The sequence below is a fragment of the Sus scrofa genome, chromosome 15 (genome assembly GCF_000003025.6).
Source record: "Sus scrofa isolate TJ Tabasco breed Duroc chromosome 15, Sscrofa11.1, whole genome shotgun sequence".
Taxonomy (NCBI): Eukaryota; Metazoa; Chordata; class Mammalia; order Artiodactyla; family Suidae; genus Sus; species Sus scrofa.
In genome coordinates this window covers 112,647,195-112,667,033 of record NC_010457.5, presented here as the reverse complement: position 1 = coordinate 112,667,033, position 19,839 = coordinate 112,647,195, and the positions used below count along the sequence as shown (strand labels likewise).

General features: G+C 40.2%; 1 protein-coding gene across 4 annotated transcripts in view; it reads right to left on the bottom strand.

Moving 5' to 3' along the window:
- UNC80 (unc-80 homolog, NALCN activator) overlaps positions 1–19,839 on the bottom strand; it is a 253,679-nt gene that overhangs the window by 50,477 nt on the left and 183,363 nt on the right. For all 4 annotated transcript variants that reach the window (XM_021075021.1, XM_021075020.1, XM_003133630.5 and 1 more), the window contains 11 exons: positions 19,522–19,622; positions 18,405–18,491; positions 14,838–15,021; positions 12,830–12,924; positions 10,825–10,914; positions 9,744–9,845; positions 7,379–7,559; positions 6,011–6,279; positions 3,931–4,065; positions 2,078–2,216; positions 979–1,075 (listed from right to left, as the gene is read on the bottom strand). In XM_021075021.1, coding sequence (XP_020930680.1) covers positions 979–1,075; positions 2,078–2,216; positions 3,931–4,065; positions 6,011–6,279; positions 7,379–7,559; positions 9,744–9,845; positions 10,825–10,914; positions 12,830–12,924; positions 14,838–15,021; positions 18,405–18,491; positions 19,522–19,622 — 1,480 coding nt within the window. The remainder of the gene's footprint in view (positions 1–978; positions 1,076–2,077; positions 2,217–3,930; positions 4,066–6,010; positions 6,280–7,378; positions 7,560–9,743; positions 9,846–10,824; positions 10,915–12,829; positions 12,925–14,837; positions 15,022–18,404; positions 18,492–19,521; positions 19,623–19,839) is intronic.

Here is a 19,839-nt window from a genome sequence, read left to right as displayed (position 1 = left end):
ACCACATAGGGCTATGCAGAAAGAAATTAAAAAGAGAGAAATAGGAAAGTGGAAACAGTTGGCTGTTATCTGATTCATTTGTTCTATAAATTCTTACTGTTTTATCTTCCATAGAATATAGCACTGTATTAGACATAGGAAGATATATACTCACATACCAAGCATATAGTAGAATACAATCTAGTGCTTTGTTTTTGGGCTAGATATTACATGAAAAGACCAAATTAGATTGACAAGTTGGGAGGAAGAGACTGCCTAATGTTGATATAATTGGGAAAGAGGAGGGAAAGCCAAAAGGCTGGTTAAGGCAGAATTATGGGGCAGTTCAAAGGAATACAACTCTATTATTTTTAAGCATGTACATTACATAAAAGGGGGCTGTCCATAAATCACTTGAATTATTGTTTCTGCCTTTAGAAGCACTATTTTAAGAGAGATGAAACTGATTTTCATTTTGCATATTAGTTTATATTTCTTTCTTTCTTTCTATCTATCTATCTATCTATCTATCTATCTATCTATCTATCTATCCCAACATCCTAGAACTGGAATAACACTCTCCATGTGAGTCCTTCAGATTCCTTGAAGTTGGCAAAATGACAGGCATGATTTAATTTCCTGCACTTTGTGCAACTGAAATTATTATAGCTCCTTGAGAGGAGTTTTCTTCAATAGTTAGAATGTCTGTTCTGAAATTTTATTTGTGATTAATTTCTATTACAGGTGAGAAAAATATTTCCCCATTGAGACAAAAATGTCTTAGCTGTTGCACAAATTGCAAATTAGGGGATTTCAAATTGAGGAAGACTGGCTATTTCTCATAGCCTCTGCTACAATGTTTCCTAAATTTAGTTTTGTAAACATACTTGCCAAAATGTTATAGGCTAATATTAGCAACATAACCTTTCTGTTCCCTCAATTTTACTTCCTTTGCCATACTGACTTATCACAAGGCACAGAACAAAAGGCTGCAGTTACCTTCTGAATGACTCAGGAGCATATGCCACCACGGTAACACAGAGCTTAATGGCTTCACTTATAGAGAAAGTCAGGTCTTCGTTTCCATAGCAGAAATCTGAAGGGAGGTAAGGTCAAGGCACACATTGAGTAGATTCTACCAGGGATAAAGAAGGATTTATCACTCCTAACATTTTCTTTCCAGTTATATTTTTTTGGACTTTATTCCTGATGTGAACACTTCATTTCTTCATCTAAAGGGACTAAAAATTCCGTTCTATTTTTGAACAATCAGATGACCAATAAAAGGGCTTTTTTTTGGGGGGGGGCAGTTTAAAAACAATTCACCTACTACAAGGGCATTTGGGTGCTTAAAATTAAGACATGAGACTTCATCTTTGAATACCTCTAGCTGTGCACATTCCATGATGATAAAAGGCTGTCTAAAGAGGTTATTCACTTAGTATTGCCCAAGAAAACCCAATTTTCTGAAAATTACAGTGGTCTATTGAGCTCCCTTTTTAATACAATTTTCATGGCAGAGAATTCTTACACTTTAGGAGTTACAAGAGGAGTTCCCTGGTGGCCTACTGGTTAAGGATTTGGTGTTATCACTGCTGTGGCTTGGGTTCAATCCTTGGCCCAGGAACTTCTGCATGATGTGGACATGGCCCCCCCAAAAAAAGATTTACAAGAAATTTAAGAAAAACAGGAGTAGGAAAATGTACTCATTTAATTTATACCACTGTTCCATTTATTTTTGCTGTCTTTTTTTGACCCCCCCCCTTTTTTTAGGGCCACACCCATGGCATATGGAGGTTCCCAGACTACAGGTGCAATCAGAGCCACAGTTGCAAGCTTACACCATAGCAATGCAGGATCTAAGCCATGTCAGCGACCTACACCACATCTCATGGCAACGCCAGATCCTTAACCCACTGAACGAAGCCAGGGATCAAACCTGCAACCTCATGGTTCCTAGTCAGATTTGTTTCCTCTGTGCCATGATGGGAACTCCTATTTTTGCTGTTTTGATTTAGTTCAAAATATTGAGTATAAAGTCATTTTTTAAAAAGACATTATGAAGAGGAAAAAATGTCAAGGGGAATTTTGCTTTTACCTAATGACTTAAGAGGCTTCTCAGCTTTGACCAACTCTAAGATGTCTAGGATGTCAGTGGTCTCCCCCTCCAGTGACTGCAGCAAGTCAAACAGGCACTGAGCTGACACACCTTTGCTGGAGCCAGTGTTGGCAGCATCCTGCATAAAGAAAGGCCATTTTAATTTAGTAGTAGTATTGCCCACCATAGTACTAATGTGGTTTGATCAGAGATTCAAGTTTCATAAACACTTCCACTGATAACAATTATAATATCTACATGGTATTCAGCTTGTGTAATTCTACATTCAGCCATGATGCTCTATCCTTTTGGTGCAGAATACTGGACTTTTATGGGATCTATTAAAAGCTAATCTAGTACAAAAGAGATATTTGCAGAAACATAAATATACAGCAACACGTGTACTGCCAGGAAAGTTCATACCAATAGTTCTTCTAGTCTGGGATAGTGGGACTCAGTGTTCCTCCTCCCAAAAGTTCCATAATGGACTGAATACTTCAAATACGTTTGGAGTAACAAACACTTATTTTGACAACTCTTGGAATTTTGTAGTTCCTATTTGATGATCCATCTCCAAAATGCAGATACTTCCTATCTCAAAGCTCTTTAAAACAGCTGTGGTTCATTTATTAAAACAACACATCTTGGTTAAATTCCTTCTATATGCCAGGTACCATTTTGGGCACTTAGGTTATAGACAAAACCCAAAACAACCCATACAAATAAAACAACTGAAAGCAAAAGGCAAACAAAAACCAGACTAAGGTCTCACTTTAATGGAACTTAAATTCTATTGTGGGGTGTGAGAGAGATACATGTTAGTGGAACAAATACATGTGCGACATGTGCTATAAAAGGCTCTGCTCTGCAGAAAAAGAAAAATAATGCAGGTGGATAAATAATAAAAAACTGGAGAGTTGGTTGGGTTGCATCCTACGGGCCAAGATGAGGGTTGAAAGACAGGATTTTCTTGTTGAAAAAGAAGTAATTTATGGTATTCATATTCTATAATGAATTCCATAATTCCATCATCTTCCACTGGTTGAAAAAAGAGAGCTGAGAGACTGATTAGACAAGGGACAATGAATGGGCCATACATAAAAATAGAACTCTGGGAGTTCCCGTCGTGGCTCAGTGGTTAACATATCTGACTAGGAACCATGAAGTTGTGGGTTCGATCCCTGGCCTTGCTCAGTGGGTCAAGGATCTGGCGTTGCTGTGAGCTGTGGTGTAGGTTGCAGACGTGGCTTGGATCCCGAGTTGCTCTGTCTCTGGCATAGGCCGGTGGCTACAGCTCCAATTAGACCCTTAGCCTGGGAACCTCCATATGCCGAGGGAATGGCCCTAGAATAGGCAAATAAAATAAAATAAAATTAGAACTCTGATCCACAACCTGTAGTAACTGGCCTAGGAAACCAGTCTGCTAGCAATCAGGCTTGTAGGAAGTCAAATTACCAGTTCCAGAGTAAATAAAATAATAAGCTCTGCATAACAACTAGCCCTCAAATGGCTAGGACCTGATTAATAACTGCAGCTTCCCTAATCCCTGTCCCCAAATCCAATTTAGGACCAATCAGAGAAAGCCAAATATGCACCCTTAACCAATGCACAGAGATAACCTCACAGTTGTTAGCCTGCTCACAGCTTCCTCTCGCCAATGACCTCCAGTCAGAGCACTCCCGAAGCCTTCCCTTTTCTCCGCTATAAAGTTTCTCACTCTTCTGTCCACATTTGAGTCTTTGTCAAAACACAAGTGATGGTGGCTAACTCCCTTGCTATAGTGAACTCAGAATAAAGAGCTTCTGCTTTTCTCATCTGGTTGGTCTTGATTTATTTCCGCAGAGCTGACTCACAGGAAACTCCAGGAGAGGGGCCACACTTGCAAACAGCTGGAGCACAAAGGGCTTCCGGTGTAGAATGTAGAACTGGTGGCAGGCAAATTCGATGGCTTGACGCAACTGGGGATTGCTTTCATAGTCAGAGTACACCTACAGAAAAATGCCACATACTCAGAAAATGCCTCAACAGCCTACTAGAGTCATGTTTACTTTTAAAACTTACAGCCATGGGAAGCCTGGAGGGAAAGCTAATTTCATAAACTGATGGAGCAGAGTGTAAAACGGCATATACTTTTTTAAGAGAAATCTGGCAACATACATAAAAATCCTAAAAGTATAAATATACTTTTTTTCCACAGGAAATTTGTGACTAGGAATTTATCTTAAGAAAATAATTGGACAAATGTACAGAGATGTATATATAAGAATGCCTGCTGCAAGTTTGCTTAAAATAGTAGAAATTTTGAAACAAATTACTCAAGAATTGGGGTTAAGTGAATTATACGTATAACAGAACACTATGTAGTTATTTTTAAAAAGATGCTATCGTACTAAATGTAGGTACAGAGAAAATGTCCACAATATCCCTAGTGTTACTTTTTTTTTTTTTTGGCTTTTCTAGGGCCGTTCCTGCGGCATATGGAGGTTCCCAGGCTAGGGGTCTAATCAGAGCTGCAGCCACCGGCCTACGCCAGAGCCACAGCAACTCGGGATCCGAGCCACGTCTGCAGCCTACACACAGCTCATGGCAACGCTGGATCCTTGACCCACTGAGCAAGGCCAGGGATCGAACCCGAAACCTCATGGTTCCTAGTCGGATTCGTTAATCACTGAGCCACGACAGAACCTTCGTGTTACATTTTTTAAAAGTAGGTAACAACAGTGACTATATGGATGACCCAACCTATGTTTTAAAAAAATATAGGAGAGAATATCTGGATTTTTAAGATGCAAACCATGTTTATCTATGAGGGAGGATTATAGGTGATCTTTATTTTCTTTTTTAAACTTTATCTTCTAAATTTTATAATGAGCATCTATTGTTTTTGATAATTAGTAAAAAAAAAAAGTTATAAAAACAGAGAAAATTCCAACTATTTATTTATTTTTTTAATGTCTTTTTAGGGCTATACCCATGGCATATGGAGGTTCCCAGGCTAGGGGTTGAATCGGAGCTGTAGTCGCCAGCCTACACCATAGACACAGCAACACCAGATCCAAGCCACATTTGTGACCTACACCACAGCTCACCGCAATGCTGGATCCTTAACCCACTAAGGGAGGCTATGGATCGAACCTGCATCCTTATGGATACTAGTCAGATTTGTTTTCACTGAGCTACAATGGGAACTCCCCCAACTATTTTAAAATAGGAAGAGAGCCCTGATGATATTAAATGTCAATTTCTTGCTCCTGTAGGTTGAGGAAAGTTCGCTCTACACAAGCATGTATTATCTTCATCATTTTATTAAAATTTCTTTAAAAATAGAAAACTTGGATGACTATCCAGGCCCTGTCGCAACTTTATTCAGCTCCTAAATGTAAGCACATACACATTAGACTTGATCCAGTGTAAACTGGTTCCTGCTACGTTCACCTCTTCCAACCTTGTCATGCTGAATTTAATGGCAATGAAAATTTCTATTTAGGCAGAGGTCAAGAATCTCTTGGGAGTAACATCAACTGAACACTTGCCTATGGAACTGATAATGGCTCTCAAGCTTCCGAGGGCATCAGAACCACTTGGAGGTCTTCTAAAAACAGATTACTGTTCCCTGACTTCAGAGGTTCTGACAAAGTAGGTCTGAAATAGAACCCAAGAATGTGCATTTCTAACAAATTCCCAGGAGATGCTGATGCTGCTGGTCCAGAGCTTATACTTTGAGGACCACTGGCCTAGCAGAAATGGGAAAGTGCAGCCAAGATCTGGGGGGGTCTCAGGATAGAATGGAATATTGTAGAAATTTCTAGGGAGATTTCTTGTGGTACTTTCTGAGGTCACAAAAGAAGATGATTCCATCATCTTCAGTGTAGATTTTGTCGACCTGCTTGATGGGCAGCTGATTGCCTGGTCAGGAGAGCAGAGCCCGCGCACCTGCAGCATGGTGGGCAAGATCCACTGGTAGCCACTAAGGGAGAACAGGTGATTGAAGTGCACGGCGCTGTTGATGACGGTGGCAGCGTATTGCCGAAGCAGGGCACTGTCTTCTGGGTGGAGGATCAGAGCCCCATTAAAAACATTGAGGAACAGCATGATCTCATCTCCCCAGGGAAACTCGCTCGGCATGCCCAGGAACATCTCCTCCAGGAGCTGGATCCACAAGCTTTTCTGAAGAGTGTCGAGGCCAAACAGCTCCTTCCCAGCTGTGAGAACAGGAAACAGCAGAAACAGAATTAGCCCCACACGGTCAGCATGGAGGGCATCAGACCCCAGGGCACTGCTGGGTTCACGTGTCCCTATGCCGGGATGAGAAGACCTGCTATGGACATGCATCCCAGCGCAATAATGCTGGCACTGAGATGACACCTCCCTGTCCTCTGAGGACCTTCTTTGTCACCTCTTTGATTCAACTCCATGGACAAGAGAGGGCTGGTGGGTGCAGTGTGTTGCTGCTGCATAGGCTGTGGCTTTGAGAAGAAACAAGTGACTTCAGACAGAAAATGGCAGGGCTGGGACTTGTTCTTGGTCTTTTAACTCCTGGTCTGACAGGAGCTCTATCTACTCATGCTCTGGAGCATCTGGGTGAAGACACTGAGTGTAGGGATGCTGATTTCAGTAAACTGCCTGAAATTAATAACTGAGTAACATAGCAAGGTTTCAAAGTGGGTCTTTTCTATTTCTCTGTCTCAGCCTCCCCCCATGCCACTCAATTCAGGTATAAATTAGAGTAAAATGCACAGGTCATAAATTTGGAATTCAAAGAGTTTTGATGAAAATACCCAGTCATGTAACCAACACTCCAATCAATACATAGACCATTTTCATCACCTGCAAAAACTCCCTTTCCAGGAAGTTGTCCCCCGCCCCAGTCCAGAGGCAACTACTGTTCTGATTTCTGTCCCTGGAGATTTGTTTTGCTTCCACTTGAACTTCATATACATACCTGTTCTTCATGTCATCAAGTTCTCCCCTAATGACACCTACTGCTTCCTTTAGTTGCTTACTATTAGCTTAGAGCAGTGGTCTCAGAGTTTGGTCCTTGGAATGGCAGCATCAACTCCACCTGGGAACTTGTTAGAAATGCAAGTTCCCAAGCCTCACTCCAGAGCGACTGAGTCAGTAACTCAGGGGTCGAGGGGGGCACCCAGCAATCTGTGGTGTTATCAAGTTCTCCAGAGGACTCTAATGCCCACTCAGGGCTGAGAGAATTGTCGGCTGATTAAGATGGAGATGCTTTCCAGCTGAGGACAAAACAACACTGTGACAAGCAGCCCAAGAGAGGAAATGCTCTTTTTCTGATACCTTGAGGATCGCTGAAGAGAGAAAACTCTGCATCGATAGCACTTCGAGGGAAGGAGGGCAGTCGGAGGAGGTCTTCCTGGAGCATGGAGACGTGGGACTGCTTGTGGGCTGTGGGGATCTTCTGGGTAAGGGAGATGAGAAACAAAACCCGCCCCACTTCTTCCAGCTTCCGAGTGAACACCTAGCAGTAGACAAAGGCAGGAGCAGATGAAAAGTAAAACTGGCAACTCCACCAAGCGTGAGGTAATTGAAGTAAAATCTTGAATGGCAAACTGGGCTGATTAAGAATGAAGGGGTGAAAAAAAAAAAAAAAAAAAAAAAAAAAAAAAAAATAAATTAAAGTATAGTTGAAAAAAAAAAAAAATAAAAAAAAAAAAAAAAAAAAAAGAATGAAGGGGTGGGGGAAATGAAAGGAGGGAGAAATATTTTTTTCCTTTACCCCATAGAAGGAACAAATAATGCTTAATTGACCTTCACTTCCTGCATCTGTCTGCTCTGCAGAAGGAAGTGTTTCTTTTGGAGTTTGCAGGCTGGAGGAGGAGCACAAGGCAAGTATTGTCAAGAATAGTTCAATATGAAATAGAGCCCCTTTGTTTGGACATTGTAATATGGAAGACCTCCTCCAATGGAGCCAGTCAATTCCAGTTGTTTCTATCATTTTCCACTGACGCCTTAAGCTGTTTCTGGGTTTGCCTCTTGAAAACTGAAATGGGATCCAGGAAAAATCTATCTTGAAACAAAAGCTAATGGGACCTCGATTGGTGGTCCTTTTGCCCTGAGTTTAGATGACATGAACATGGGGCTTGTGGTCCTTCTCTTAGCACCTTTTCTGTCACTGATTAGTGGGCCGGTGGGGGGGGGGGGGATGCAATTAGACAGATGATAAGCAATGAGAAGTTGCTGAGGAAACTTCAGAGCAAGACCCACAGGTCTGCATATTATTGTGTCCTTGAAGAACTTAGAAGTTTAGGATCCCAACTTGGAATATATGGAGAGCAGAGGCCCCGTTTTATGCTTTTCTTTTAAAACACACTCTTAAATATGATTAAAACAAAAAAACACACTTGTGTCATGCTTTTATTGATTATAGCCTTAATTATTTTGCTGCTGAAGTCAGAGACTGGGATAATTTGATGGGAATTGTTTTAGAAAGTACTTATATTTAAGATCTTTTGAGTTTTGCTCAATACCTTATACTTGGTGACACATTCACTATTTTCTTTCTCTTAAATGCAATTTAGGTAGTTAATATTAACTACATTTTAAATTACTTAAGTGGTAGAATTCTATGCCACTTCATTTATCTCATGGAGCTATTTTTTGAATATTTTGATGCCAAATTAGCATTGTTGCTGTGTGAGAAAAATTGAAGTGATAAAGTTTGAGACATTTTTTAAAAAATAAATGAATGTAACACATAGACCACATTAACATTTTATCTGTTAGAACTGTAAGCTACAGCTCTATTTCAAATACAAAATAGTGAATTTCCTTAAGCTCAAAGTCTGATTTGCCATGAGATATGCGAACACTATTCTGCTCTTTATCTTAGATCTAAGTACAGCTGCTTGATTCAATCCCCTTCTGTTTCAAGAGAAGTAAATGGCATGCCCAAGGTCAGATCACTGATCAGTGGCAGAGCTGGGACTGAATCCAAATCTCTGGACCTTGATTTAGTGCTTTTTTCAGGCATATGACATTGATCTGTTTTATTTTTTTTCCAACTAGCATACACTTCCCAGACAACCTTCTAATAGTTACACTATGTGTACTTCCAATCCTGCTTTACAAAAATGTGGAATTAAGATCCATACTTAGAAACTAGTAGGTAAATAAAATAGAAAATTTCTATTATCTGTACCCAATGATTCACCATAGCATTGCTCCAAGTGAGTGTTTTCTTTCTGCTTTTTTAGGGCCACAGCCGTGGCATGTGGAAAATCCCTGCTAGGGGTCGAATCAAAACTACGGCTGCCAGCCTACACCTCAGCCACAGCAACATAGGATCTGAGCCGCATTTGGGACCTACACCATAGCTCACGGCAATGCCAGATCCCTGACCCACTGAGCGAGGCCAGGGATGGAACCTGCGTCCTCGTGGATACCAGTTGGATTCGTTTCCACTGCGCCACAATGGGAACTCCTAAGTGAGAGTTTCTTAATGCTTTTACATTATGATCCAATTTATAAAACTTAGTTAACACATTATTTGGGGGAACTATCTATTGACCAAGGGCCCATCCATCTACTCTCTCTAGAGAGGATCGTGAGAGAAACATGGAATTTCAGGGCTGGAGACCATTTACAGATCATCTATCCCAAGGACATGACAAAACCATAGAAAAAAACTGTGGTGATCAGGCACCTGTTTCTGAATGAGCTCCTGTCCTTTCTCTGGATGCATATGTACAAGGTTCAGCTGTGGAGACACTGATCTCCTGAAAGGATAAATATCCCGGACGTAGGTCTGTGGTGGGATTACACAAAGGCAAACAAGAGTTCAAAGGATTAAATTTTGACTTTCATTTCTTCTTTACCCAAGAGTCAGACAAACAAAAGTTGTATTTCTAAAGGTTTTGATTCTTTTTTGTTTTGGCTGCCCTGCGGCATATGGAGTTCCCAGGCCAGGGATCAGATCTGAGCCACAGTCGTGACCTATGCCACAGCTGCACCAATACAAGATCCTTAACCCACTGTGCCAGGCCAGGGATCAAATCTGCATCCAGGTGCTGCAGAGATGCCGTCTGATCCCGTTGAGCCACAGCAGGAACTCCTGGTTTTGATTCTTAATGCTTTATGCTCCCCAGTTCTACAAAATCCCAGGGAAAACAAACGCTCTCCTTAGGAAAGCTTCAAATTCCCCAGGCTGAGTACACTTTCCAAATACCAGTGTGCTCTGTCAAGAGAGAAGACACCAAAAAAAAAAAAAAAAAAAAAAAAAAAAAAAAAGTGAAGACACCAGAGACAATTTACTAAAACACACTCTGGAAGAAAATCACTGTCAAGTGATGCCAGTGGTCTTCTGGCAGTTTCCTTTTACTCATTAAATCAGGTTACCATGGTCATGCTTATTGTAATAGAAAGTGAAATAACAACATTAAAATTCCATAATAGACACAGGTAGTTATAATACACGCAACTTAAATTTTTATCTATATGAAATAATGATGAGTGACAAAATGCCTAACTTATCTCCTTTAATTACTACAAAGACCCTACAGTAGATACTATCATCCCCTTCACTTTACAGACAAGGACACTCAGGGTACAAAGGTAAAGTGGCCAGTCAAAAGCTGCACAGGTGGAAGGTGGTGTGACCCAAGTGGCCTCGCTCCTCATCTCTAAACAGGGATCCCCACCTCCACCCCACATGCAAGGTGCCCTGGGAAAGGCATGACGGACTTTTGACACAGCTCTCCACCAGTGTCATCACTGCACGGTCTCACCTTATTATAGTGGATAAGGTTCCATCGTTTATCCATGAGAAAATAGTGTGTGGACTGGGATTCTGGGATATTAAAAAACTCCAGACACTCCTAGGATGGTAACAAAAAATGTTAATGAACATTTATTGGGAATATATTATGAGGCAAGCAATAAGCTGAAAATATACAAACAAGGTAACTTCTTATAAGGAATATATATATATTTATATCTTGCCACGTTTTACATATCATATACATTATATACACATATGAATATATATATGCACACAGTAAAGAATGATCGCATAAAACCTAATAGCGTGAAATAGTGCAAGGTAGGAGGAGAGGATTAAGAGGTATAAACTACTACATATAAAATAAACTTCAAGGACATATTGTACAACACGGGGAATGTAGCCAATATTATAACAGTCCCTTGTTATGGGCCACACATATGCGGGCACTAGGGACAGTTCCACAGGTGGAATATTTTGCATGGGCTCCCATCCAGCTGGGAAGCCAGACAGGACATCCTTCAGGGCCACTGTTTTCAGGAATGTGCTTTGAAAAACATGTATGTTGCTTTCAGAAAAAAGCTGTAACTATAGTAACTATAAATGGAACATAACCTTTAAAAACCGTGAATCACTATGTCTTACGCCTGAAACTTCTATAATAATGTACATCGACTATACCTCAATTAGAAAGACTGAGAGTGTAATATAACTTCCTGCTCTCTTAGTGCTAAAGGGGACAGTTACAATGCAGTGATGGACTGTGGAGGCACAGTGGCATCTACTGGTCTCAATGTCAGGAAGAAGGCATGTTCAGTAGCTCCATCAATAACAACATGACCTACATTTTTCGAGCTCTCAGTATTCACTCCAGTCTACATTCAAGGCTTCCACGTAGAGAACGTGTATTACCTTCACTGGTGTATCAGCTCTGCTGAAACAGGTGAGACCAGAGGGGCCCCATCTTTGCTTTATTTGGGTAACACCGGTTGCGGTGGAGCCCGGGTGTGACCTCGCTGTCTCTCCTCATGCTATCCTACCCCTCAATGTGAGTAGAAAAATGGAATGTCTGTTAAAGTTTGCTTCCCTGGGCTTAGGAGATTCTCTGGAGGGGAATAGATGAGGCCTGGAGGAAGGTTAACAATGCTTCCTACTGAAATAAAATACACAGGTCTGGCAAAGCCGAATTTCTCAGAAGTCTTTTCTACTCATGTTTGGACCAAAATTTGGACTCTAGATAAATGAGAAATCAATGTATTAGCATACTTAGTACTTTACCTTAAAAATCTTACAGGCATGAGTGGCTATGAATTGCATTTCTTTTGAAGGGTGTAATTATTATAACCATTAGAAATACTTTTTTTTTTTCTTTTTTGGCCGCACCTGTGGCATATGGAAGTTCCTGGGCCAGGGGTCAAATCCGAGCTGCAGATGTGACCTATGCCACAGCTGTGGCAATGCAAGACCCTTAACCTGCTGCGCCATGGTGGGAATTCCCCAAAACACTAATTCACTCCATTTATTCTAAGGTATGTATTTTCTGCCTCCTCCAATCATTTCTGTCAATGGGAACTCAAGACTGAGAATCGTTCAACTGGGTGCCACAAAAGGGACTCTGGCATAAAGCCTCAGCTGGCCTCCAGAGTTTGCCCCAATGCTCTTGGTGTGCAAACTCAGGGCAGCTCCAGAACTACCACAAGTGACGCCAGGAAGTATCTAAGAAGGATTCATGGCATTCCAAGAGGAGAGTCATATGGCTGCTGTTGCTGAGAGGGAACCAGCATGGTTTTGTCTACATCAATGCAGAGCTAAAATGTCAGTGAATGTGGGGAAAATTATGCAAGGAAACAGAGGAAGTACACATGAGTGGGACAGATTCTAGAAAGGGTAAATAAATGTACATATCCATCTGAAGATAGGAAATGCCATTTAATTCTTAACTGGATGATCATTGAAATGGCCACATACACTGTGCATACAAAAAAATTACTTCTGTCAAAAGTCATCCTTACCTTTAAGAGGGCTTCAAATTGAGTGTCCTCATGCACTGGTAACTGGGTTGGGATATCACATTCATTCTGTCCATGAACTACCAAGGTTTTGGTACCTACAGAAGGTAAAAATCATAATAAACTGACTTCTCCTATAAAGAAGTTTGTTTATAAAGGACAAAACATTGAAATGTTGTTACTAAGCTGATGTTTTTGTTATTATTATGATTATTACTATCCGTGAGTGTTTAACGTGAGTTGTATATTGTCCTAATTGCACTCCTTTGTTTATAGGTAAATATGTATTTTAAATATGTTTACTTATTATTTAAGAATGACAGTTACCATTTATGGAGTTCCCAACATTTTTAAATGATTTTATGTGCATAGTCATATTTAAATCTCGTAGTGACCCTGTGATATGGGTATTATTATTTTCACCTTATAAATGAGGAAACAGAGAGAACTTATTCTTATAAATAAGAACATTTTTTTGGCTGTGCCCACGGCATGCAGAAGTTCCAGAGCCAGGCATCGAACCCACGCCACAGCAGTGACAACGCCAGATCTTTAACCCACTGAGCCACCAGGGAATTCCAAGAACTTATAAGTAACTTAGTCAAAGATACACATTTATTTAGCGGAAGAGTCAGAATTCAAGCCTTAAACATGGCAATAAATAATATATTCATATATTTTAAAGGAGATGATCAGGAAATAATTGTTGAGAAAATATAAACAGAGAAATTAGCAAGAGCAATGTAATTTATTATTATTATTTTTTAGGACTGCATCCGAGACATATGGAGGTTCCCAGGCTAGGGGTCAAATTGGAGCTGTTGCTGCCGGCTTATGCCACAGCCACAGCAACGTGGGATCCAAGCTGCGTCTGTGACCTACACCACAGCTCACGGCAAAGCTGGATCCTTAACCTACTGAGCGAGGCCAGGGATGGAACCTGCATCCTCATGGATCCTAGTCAGGTTTGTTAACCGCTAGGCCATGAAGGGAATGCCTGTAAAAAGCAATGTAATTTAAATGTACATTTTCTGCATTATACCTTATCTCTACCTTGTTCCTTAATTGTAAATCTTTGTGAACATATGATATACCTTGATTTTTAATGAGTTGATTTTGAGTATATGACTGACAATACGAGTTTCTGTGCTGGAATAAACTCCAATCTCTTTGTTAATATTCTATTGAACACATAAATACACCATTACCATTTATCGAATGCTTACTGTGTGTCAGGTATGACAGCAAGTATTTTATAAACCTAAACTCATTCATTCCTCACGACTGTGAAGTGTGAATTATATCTCCATTTTACACGTGAATAAAGAAAGCTTAAATACGGTGTACTATTTCATAGCTAATACTAATTATACAGATGACAAACGGCAGTGCCTCTCTGCTGTTGGAATATGTGTTCTTATTTACACATAATTTTGTCTTTCTCTTTTTTTAGTATATGTATCATTTCACATTTTCTTAGTCAAGGATAAAACCTTGGGCAAAATTTTTATCTCTAAGAAAGACAAGCTATCCAAAGTGAAAAAGGAACTGTATCTAGGGTTTACATCAGACTGCATGTTCTTTTGTAATTCTCCTTCCTGCTTTTCTCTTTTCCAATTTTTCATAAAGCCGCCTCTCAGTGAGTTTACAAAAGCCTGGGGCCCATGCCATGCAAACAATATTATTCTCCTTGCTGTGCCAAAAACTCATTCAAAAAGGCTCTCAGTTTGGCTGGCCCTCTGCGATAGACTTCAATACATCTTTCACCTCGGCAGCCCTTCAAGGGCTGATTCATGTGAATCTCAGTTCTGATGTCTCCCTTTTCATCTGGCAATTGGTGACTGTAAAAGGGCCTATTGTATTTCTTCAGATTGTATTCAACAAAAATTCTTTGAAGCACTCAGTACCACGGTCAGACCTCTGAAAAGTTTTCTCATGAATGAAATAGACGCTTGGTTTCTAAAAGGATTATTTATACTTTGAAAAAAGTTAAGTCATCCAAAAGCAGTACCTGGCATTGAAGCGGTCACCAGGAGCTTTACCTCACACTGCTCCTTCTTCATGGTCTGCTTCAGATCCTTGAAGAACAGGCCTTCGACATAACCCACCACCTCCCACAGGAAAGTCAGAGTGGCTGAAATGGCATCCATCCCCCACTCGCAGGGGGTCCGTACAAAGTACATGATTAATCCCACCTACAAGCAAGAACAGGAAGAGGTCACAAAGCCATGATAATCCTGAGCCTCCATTCTCATTTCCTTGGGTTTTCCTTTCTTTTTAATGTATTTAAAAAAATTTTTTAATTTGCTTATTTTGCTTTTTAGGGCCGCATCTGTGGCACATGGAAGTTCCCGGGCTAGGGGGTCCAGTCGGAGCTACAGCTACTGGCTTACACTACAGCCACAGCCGATCCGAGCCACATCTGCAACCCACACCACAGCTCACGGCAATGCCAGATCCCTGACCCACTGAGCGAGGCCAGGGATTGCACCTGCATCCTCATGGATGCTAGCTGGATTTGTTTCTGCTGAGCCACAATGGGAACTCCTTGGCTTTTCTTTTCTTAATTAAATATTCTCTGGTGCCTTTGTATGCTCGTTTCAAATGCTTCTCTATTGCTTTCCATGGCAGTAAGCAGAGGAGAGTATAATTGGAAAACTAGCCAGAACAGACGGCCTTACATTTTTGTTATCACTAAAATACTTAATTCTTAAGAAGAAAGCAAAAGATCATTTCTCCAGGCTTCAAGCCACCTGGTAGCTTATGTACTTGGGCCACCCAAAGTGAATCTCTGTATGATGTTTTCCCAGACACTATTTGCTGCTTGGATTATGTCTAACAGTTTGACCCAAGAACACTTTGCTTGGCTAAATCAATAAACTTAAAGATTTTGTTTGTGTCCTCCGAAATAATTTTGAAAAACTATGTGCTTGTTGTACATTTCAAGTCGCCATTTTATAATGTCTCATCCTAAGTTTCCTTTCTGTTAATCTGAAGAGAACATACTAAACATTCTCTACATTGAAATAAGAGGAGCTCTAGTGTAACTGGGATGTGTACTTCATTAGAGTTGATGAAATAAGTCTTAACTACCTTATCCAATAATGCACAACAAAAATCTGAAATAACGTAAAAACCACCCATTGGCTTTTATTTTTCTTAAATCTAGAAAACTTTCCAGTTACATTGCAAGAATCAATGTCACTAACTGAGTCCACTGTGGTGGTTCTGAGGGCTGAATACCCTCGTGATGGCCAAACCTCACCCCTAGTAGAAACCTATAAAAAGATAAGAACAGGTGGGAAGTCCTAAGGGTTTAAAGCCTCCATCAATTATAAATGAGGCTTCCTTAAAACTACTACAGTAGGTCAGATCCTTTCTCTGTCTTAACATGTCTGTTCAATGCAGCCTGGTGGTATCTGGGATGGTCAGAGAGGCTCTCTTTGGTGTATAGGAGGAGAATGGCGATTGAGATGGCAGTCGTGCTCAAGAAGTGTCAGTAAGGATCAGAGAAATGAGGCTTTGGAGATTTGTTCCTTTAAAACTATCTGGACAGCAAACTGCTTTAAAAGTCTTCATATACCCCCAGGTATGCTTAGACCCCAGATTGAAGATCACTGGGTCAAGGTAGGCAGTATATTTAAATGTCCCTAATAACGTCTGGAAGAGATGGGTCATTGTTCTCAACATCCCCACCATATACATCCACAATAATCATTAGAAAAGAGAGATGTACAGTAAGGCCAATGGTTTAAAAAGGGCTCTGCCCTTCACTGTTTTGCCATTCTGAGTATAAGATCTCTTTCTCTAGTTCACCCAAGGCATTCATGTGCTTGGGACTCAGAGAAAGATTAGGGTTTAGATGGAAATGCAAAAATAGGAATTTATATTCATGCAGAACAAGATTATAAGGCAAGAGGCCAAAGTGTTGTTAGCCCTTTTCTCTATCAGGTTATCAATGGTCTAGTTGGGAGGACTTAGGTCTATCATTAAGGCTTAGTTGGAATTGACAGGAGAGTAGGGCAGAAGGGAAATGAAATGCTCATCCTTCTTGTCCCTGGGCTAAAGGATGGAGGGGAGTACTGGTCCATGTAAGCATTTCCCCTATCCAGTGACCTGGGAGAAGGAGCAGACACCCTGAAGGGTGTCTCTTGCCTCCAGTCTCTGGGTCTCTGACAAGAGTTCACCACAGAGCCTTTTGATACTGACCTGGATACAACATAAGCTTGGCAGGGCATGTACTTAAATTGAGGGAGGCCCTGATATTTGGCTTTACTAATCTACCTTGAGTTTGTGTTTGGTACAGGCAGGACCAAGAAGTTGTAGAAAGCTTGACTGGAGAGCTTTCTTAGTAGAATTGCCATGGTGGTTCACTGAGCAGGATGCTCTAGCCAAAGGACTCCTGAGCTAAAGCCCCATGGGACTTGCAACAAGAACTCAGAGGCATGTGTAGCACTAGCAGGAGCTGAGGTGAGGCGAAGTTTCCTGGCAAACACTGCTGGAAGCAGATTGGGTTTATAAATTCCTCCAGACAGTCATCCAGCAACCAGACAAATAAAGAGCATTGTCTCACAGTGGAGGAGCCAGAGCAAGCATTGAACGAGAACAGAGTGCTAAACAAAGGTCTTTTTTCTCTCCAAGTTTTAGAGATGAAAGAAGTTGGAAGGGAGAAGAATTCCTAGAGACTAAGTATTTTTAGCTTAGAGAGAGTGAACACTATTCAAAGGTACTATTTATATATTTGTATCAGTCTGAACTTAAAACTGGATTGGATACTAATTTATATTTTCCCCCTTGTCAACCCACAGGTGGGCACCCAAGATGAAAACCAAATCAGTCATAGACATGAAAAAAGAATTACAAATTTTCTCTGCACATCAGAGTTGTAGTATGGGTTAAATTTATCATCCTACTACAGATGCATTTGGATAACTCTCCCATTTCCCCCCTTGCCAGAAGACCAGTGATGGCAAGGAAGACATTCTCTCAACACTGAAATTCATTTGCCCATCTGTTTGCTTGGATTAAGGTGCAGTTTCAAAGAATAGTCATGCCAATAGTCCCAAAATTGCATATTTATATAGGATGTAAGGAGGAGAATATAAAGAAACTGGTACATTCTGAAGAGTTCAGGAAGGAGCTGTCAGGATAGTGTAAAGCAGATCGTTGCTATGGAAAAATACTCACAAATACTTTCCATTTTGGGCAACACTTTCCTGCATGTGTGTGTATATGTGTTTTTAAGCAGCAAGATGGGAAAAGGGAGAGAATGACAAAAATGACATATACATTTTCTAAACAGAAAACCAAAAATTAAGGATGGACATGAAGAAGCTGTATATGGCCAAAGGACAACGGAGAGAAAACAGAAATTTACTGAGTGCCCACGACATGCCAAGGATTATGCTAGAAGGGGTTTCTCTAAACAAACAGTGTAAGATTTAGGTGACCCTGATTCACCTCCAGTCACATAAGTAATGGGAACTTTCTGACAGAAAATCTTCCAAGACCTTTTTCTCACATTGCTGCTTCCTACTCGGAAAGGAACATTTATAACCTACTGGAAAGTGAAACTCACCAAGTAGTTGAAGAGGATGTGTGATGTCTGAGCAGGAAAGTCTCCGATATTCAGGAGAAGTTTGCGCAGCATGTACATTAACTCATCCTGAAAGAACAACAGAATTTTGATGTCTCATCTAGCCTCCGTGCCGTAGGAAATAAAATTAACTCCTTGAAAAGCAAGGGGGAGGGATTTTCCTTACTTTGGTTTCCTTTTTTTTTTCCCTTACTTTTTTTTCTTTTTTATCCCCTTACTTTTGATTTCCTTTATGATCAGCATGTTAATATGGTTTATGGGATACCTATTAGATGCTATTTAAACCAACTGTTATACCTTCCCTAGAAGCTAATTCTGAAATTACTAAGCAGTGGTCAGATAACTTTAAAAAAAAAATAAACATTTCAACTGTGTCTGTGTGTCACAGGCAAATCAGAGGAAGGCTATATGTTGAGTCAACTCTATTTTCCAGGGTGGCCAGGTGTGACGGAAATGTGAGGAGGCCCTATTTGAAGAAACCATTAAACAAACTAGGTTTATTGAACTTCATAGTTCTGCTTCCCAGGTTTTGCAGCAGAGATAAAGCTAGGCCAAGAGAGGATAAATGGAGATGTTTATAATTAACCTTCCTTTTAGAAACTAAATTTAATCTTCCAGCGAACAGAACTATAACATAGAAATGAAGAATTTGTAATCATTAGTATATTTGCCATTGCTCAGAAAACTACTTTTATTTGGCATAATCTTCTTACAGGGTGGCCTGGCAAATTAGATTTTTTGATTAATGGAGAGTTTCAATTTATTCTAATAATCCCACCTGCATTACACACTACCTGCCAAGCAGAATTGAGTAAATGTACCCAACAGCAAAAACATTAGCATGAATATAATCTTTGTTTAAAATACTGAGACTCTTTCTGTTATCTTAGGGTCATTACACATACATAACATCAGTTAATGGACAAGTTCAAAAGAGAACAGCAAAGTTTAATTTTTAATCATTATCATTTTCCAAAGTACTTGGCTATGTGTCAGAGGACATTGCTATTGCATGAATATCACTGTAAAGTCCGTTCCTTGATTTTAACCATGTTCATACACATAGCTACAGAGCTACACTATAAAGAAAGAAATTTACTTGTCTATTGCTGATGGTCAGTTTTTCCAGAAAATGTCGAAGAACTGTTGATGGATCTTCAATTAGACAATTCCATAAGACTTGCTGAGCCACAGCACTCACTTTAGAAGAGAAAGGAAATTGGACATTTGTCTTAAATGGAGATAAACTTATTAGATCAAGTATTCAAACAATTTACCAAGCTTAAATTAATCTCTCTAAAAGTTTTGCCTTAAAAAGTTTCTCAACATTCTTCCTATTGAAAGGTAGGTATTTGTTCTCTTTGTTTTCAAACATCCTAGTCTATAAAGAAAAAGTGACAAAAGGATGGTCTTTAAC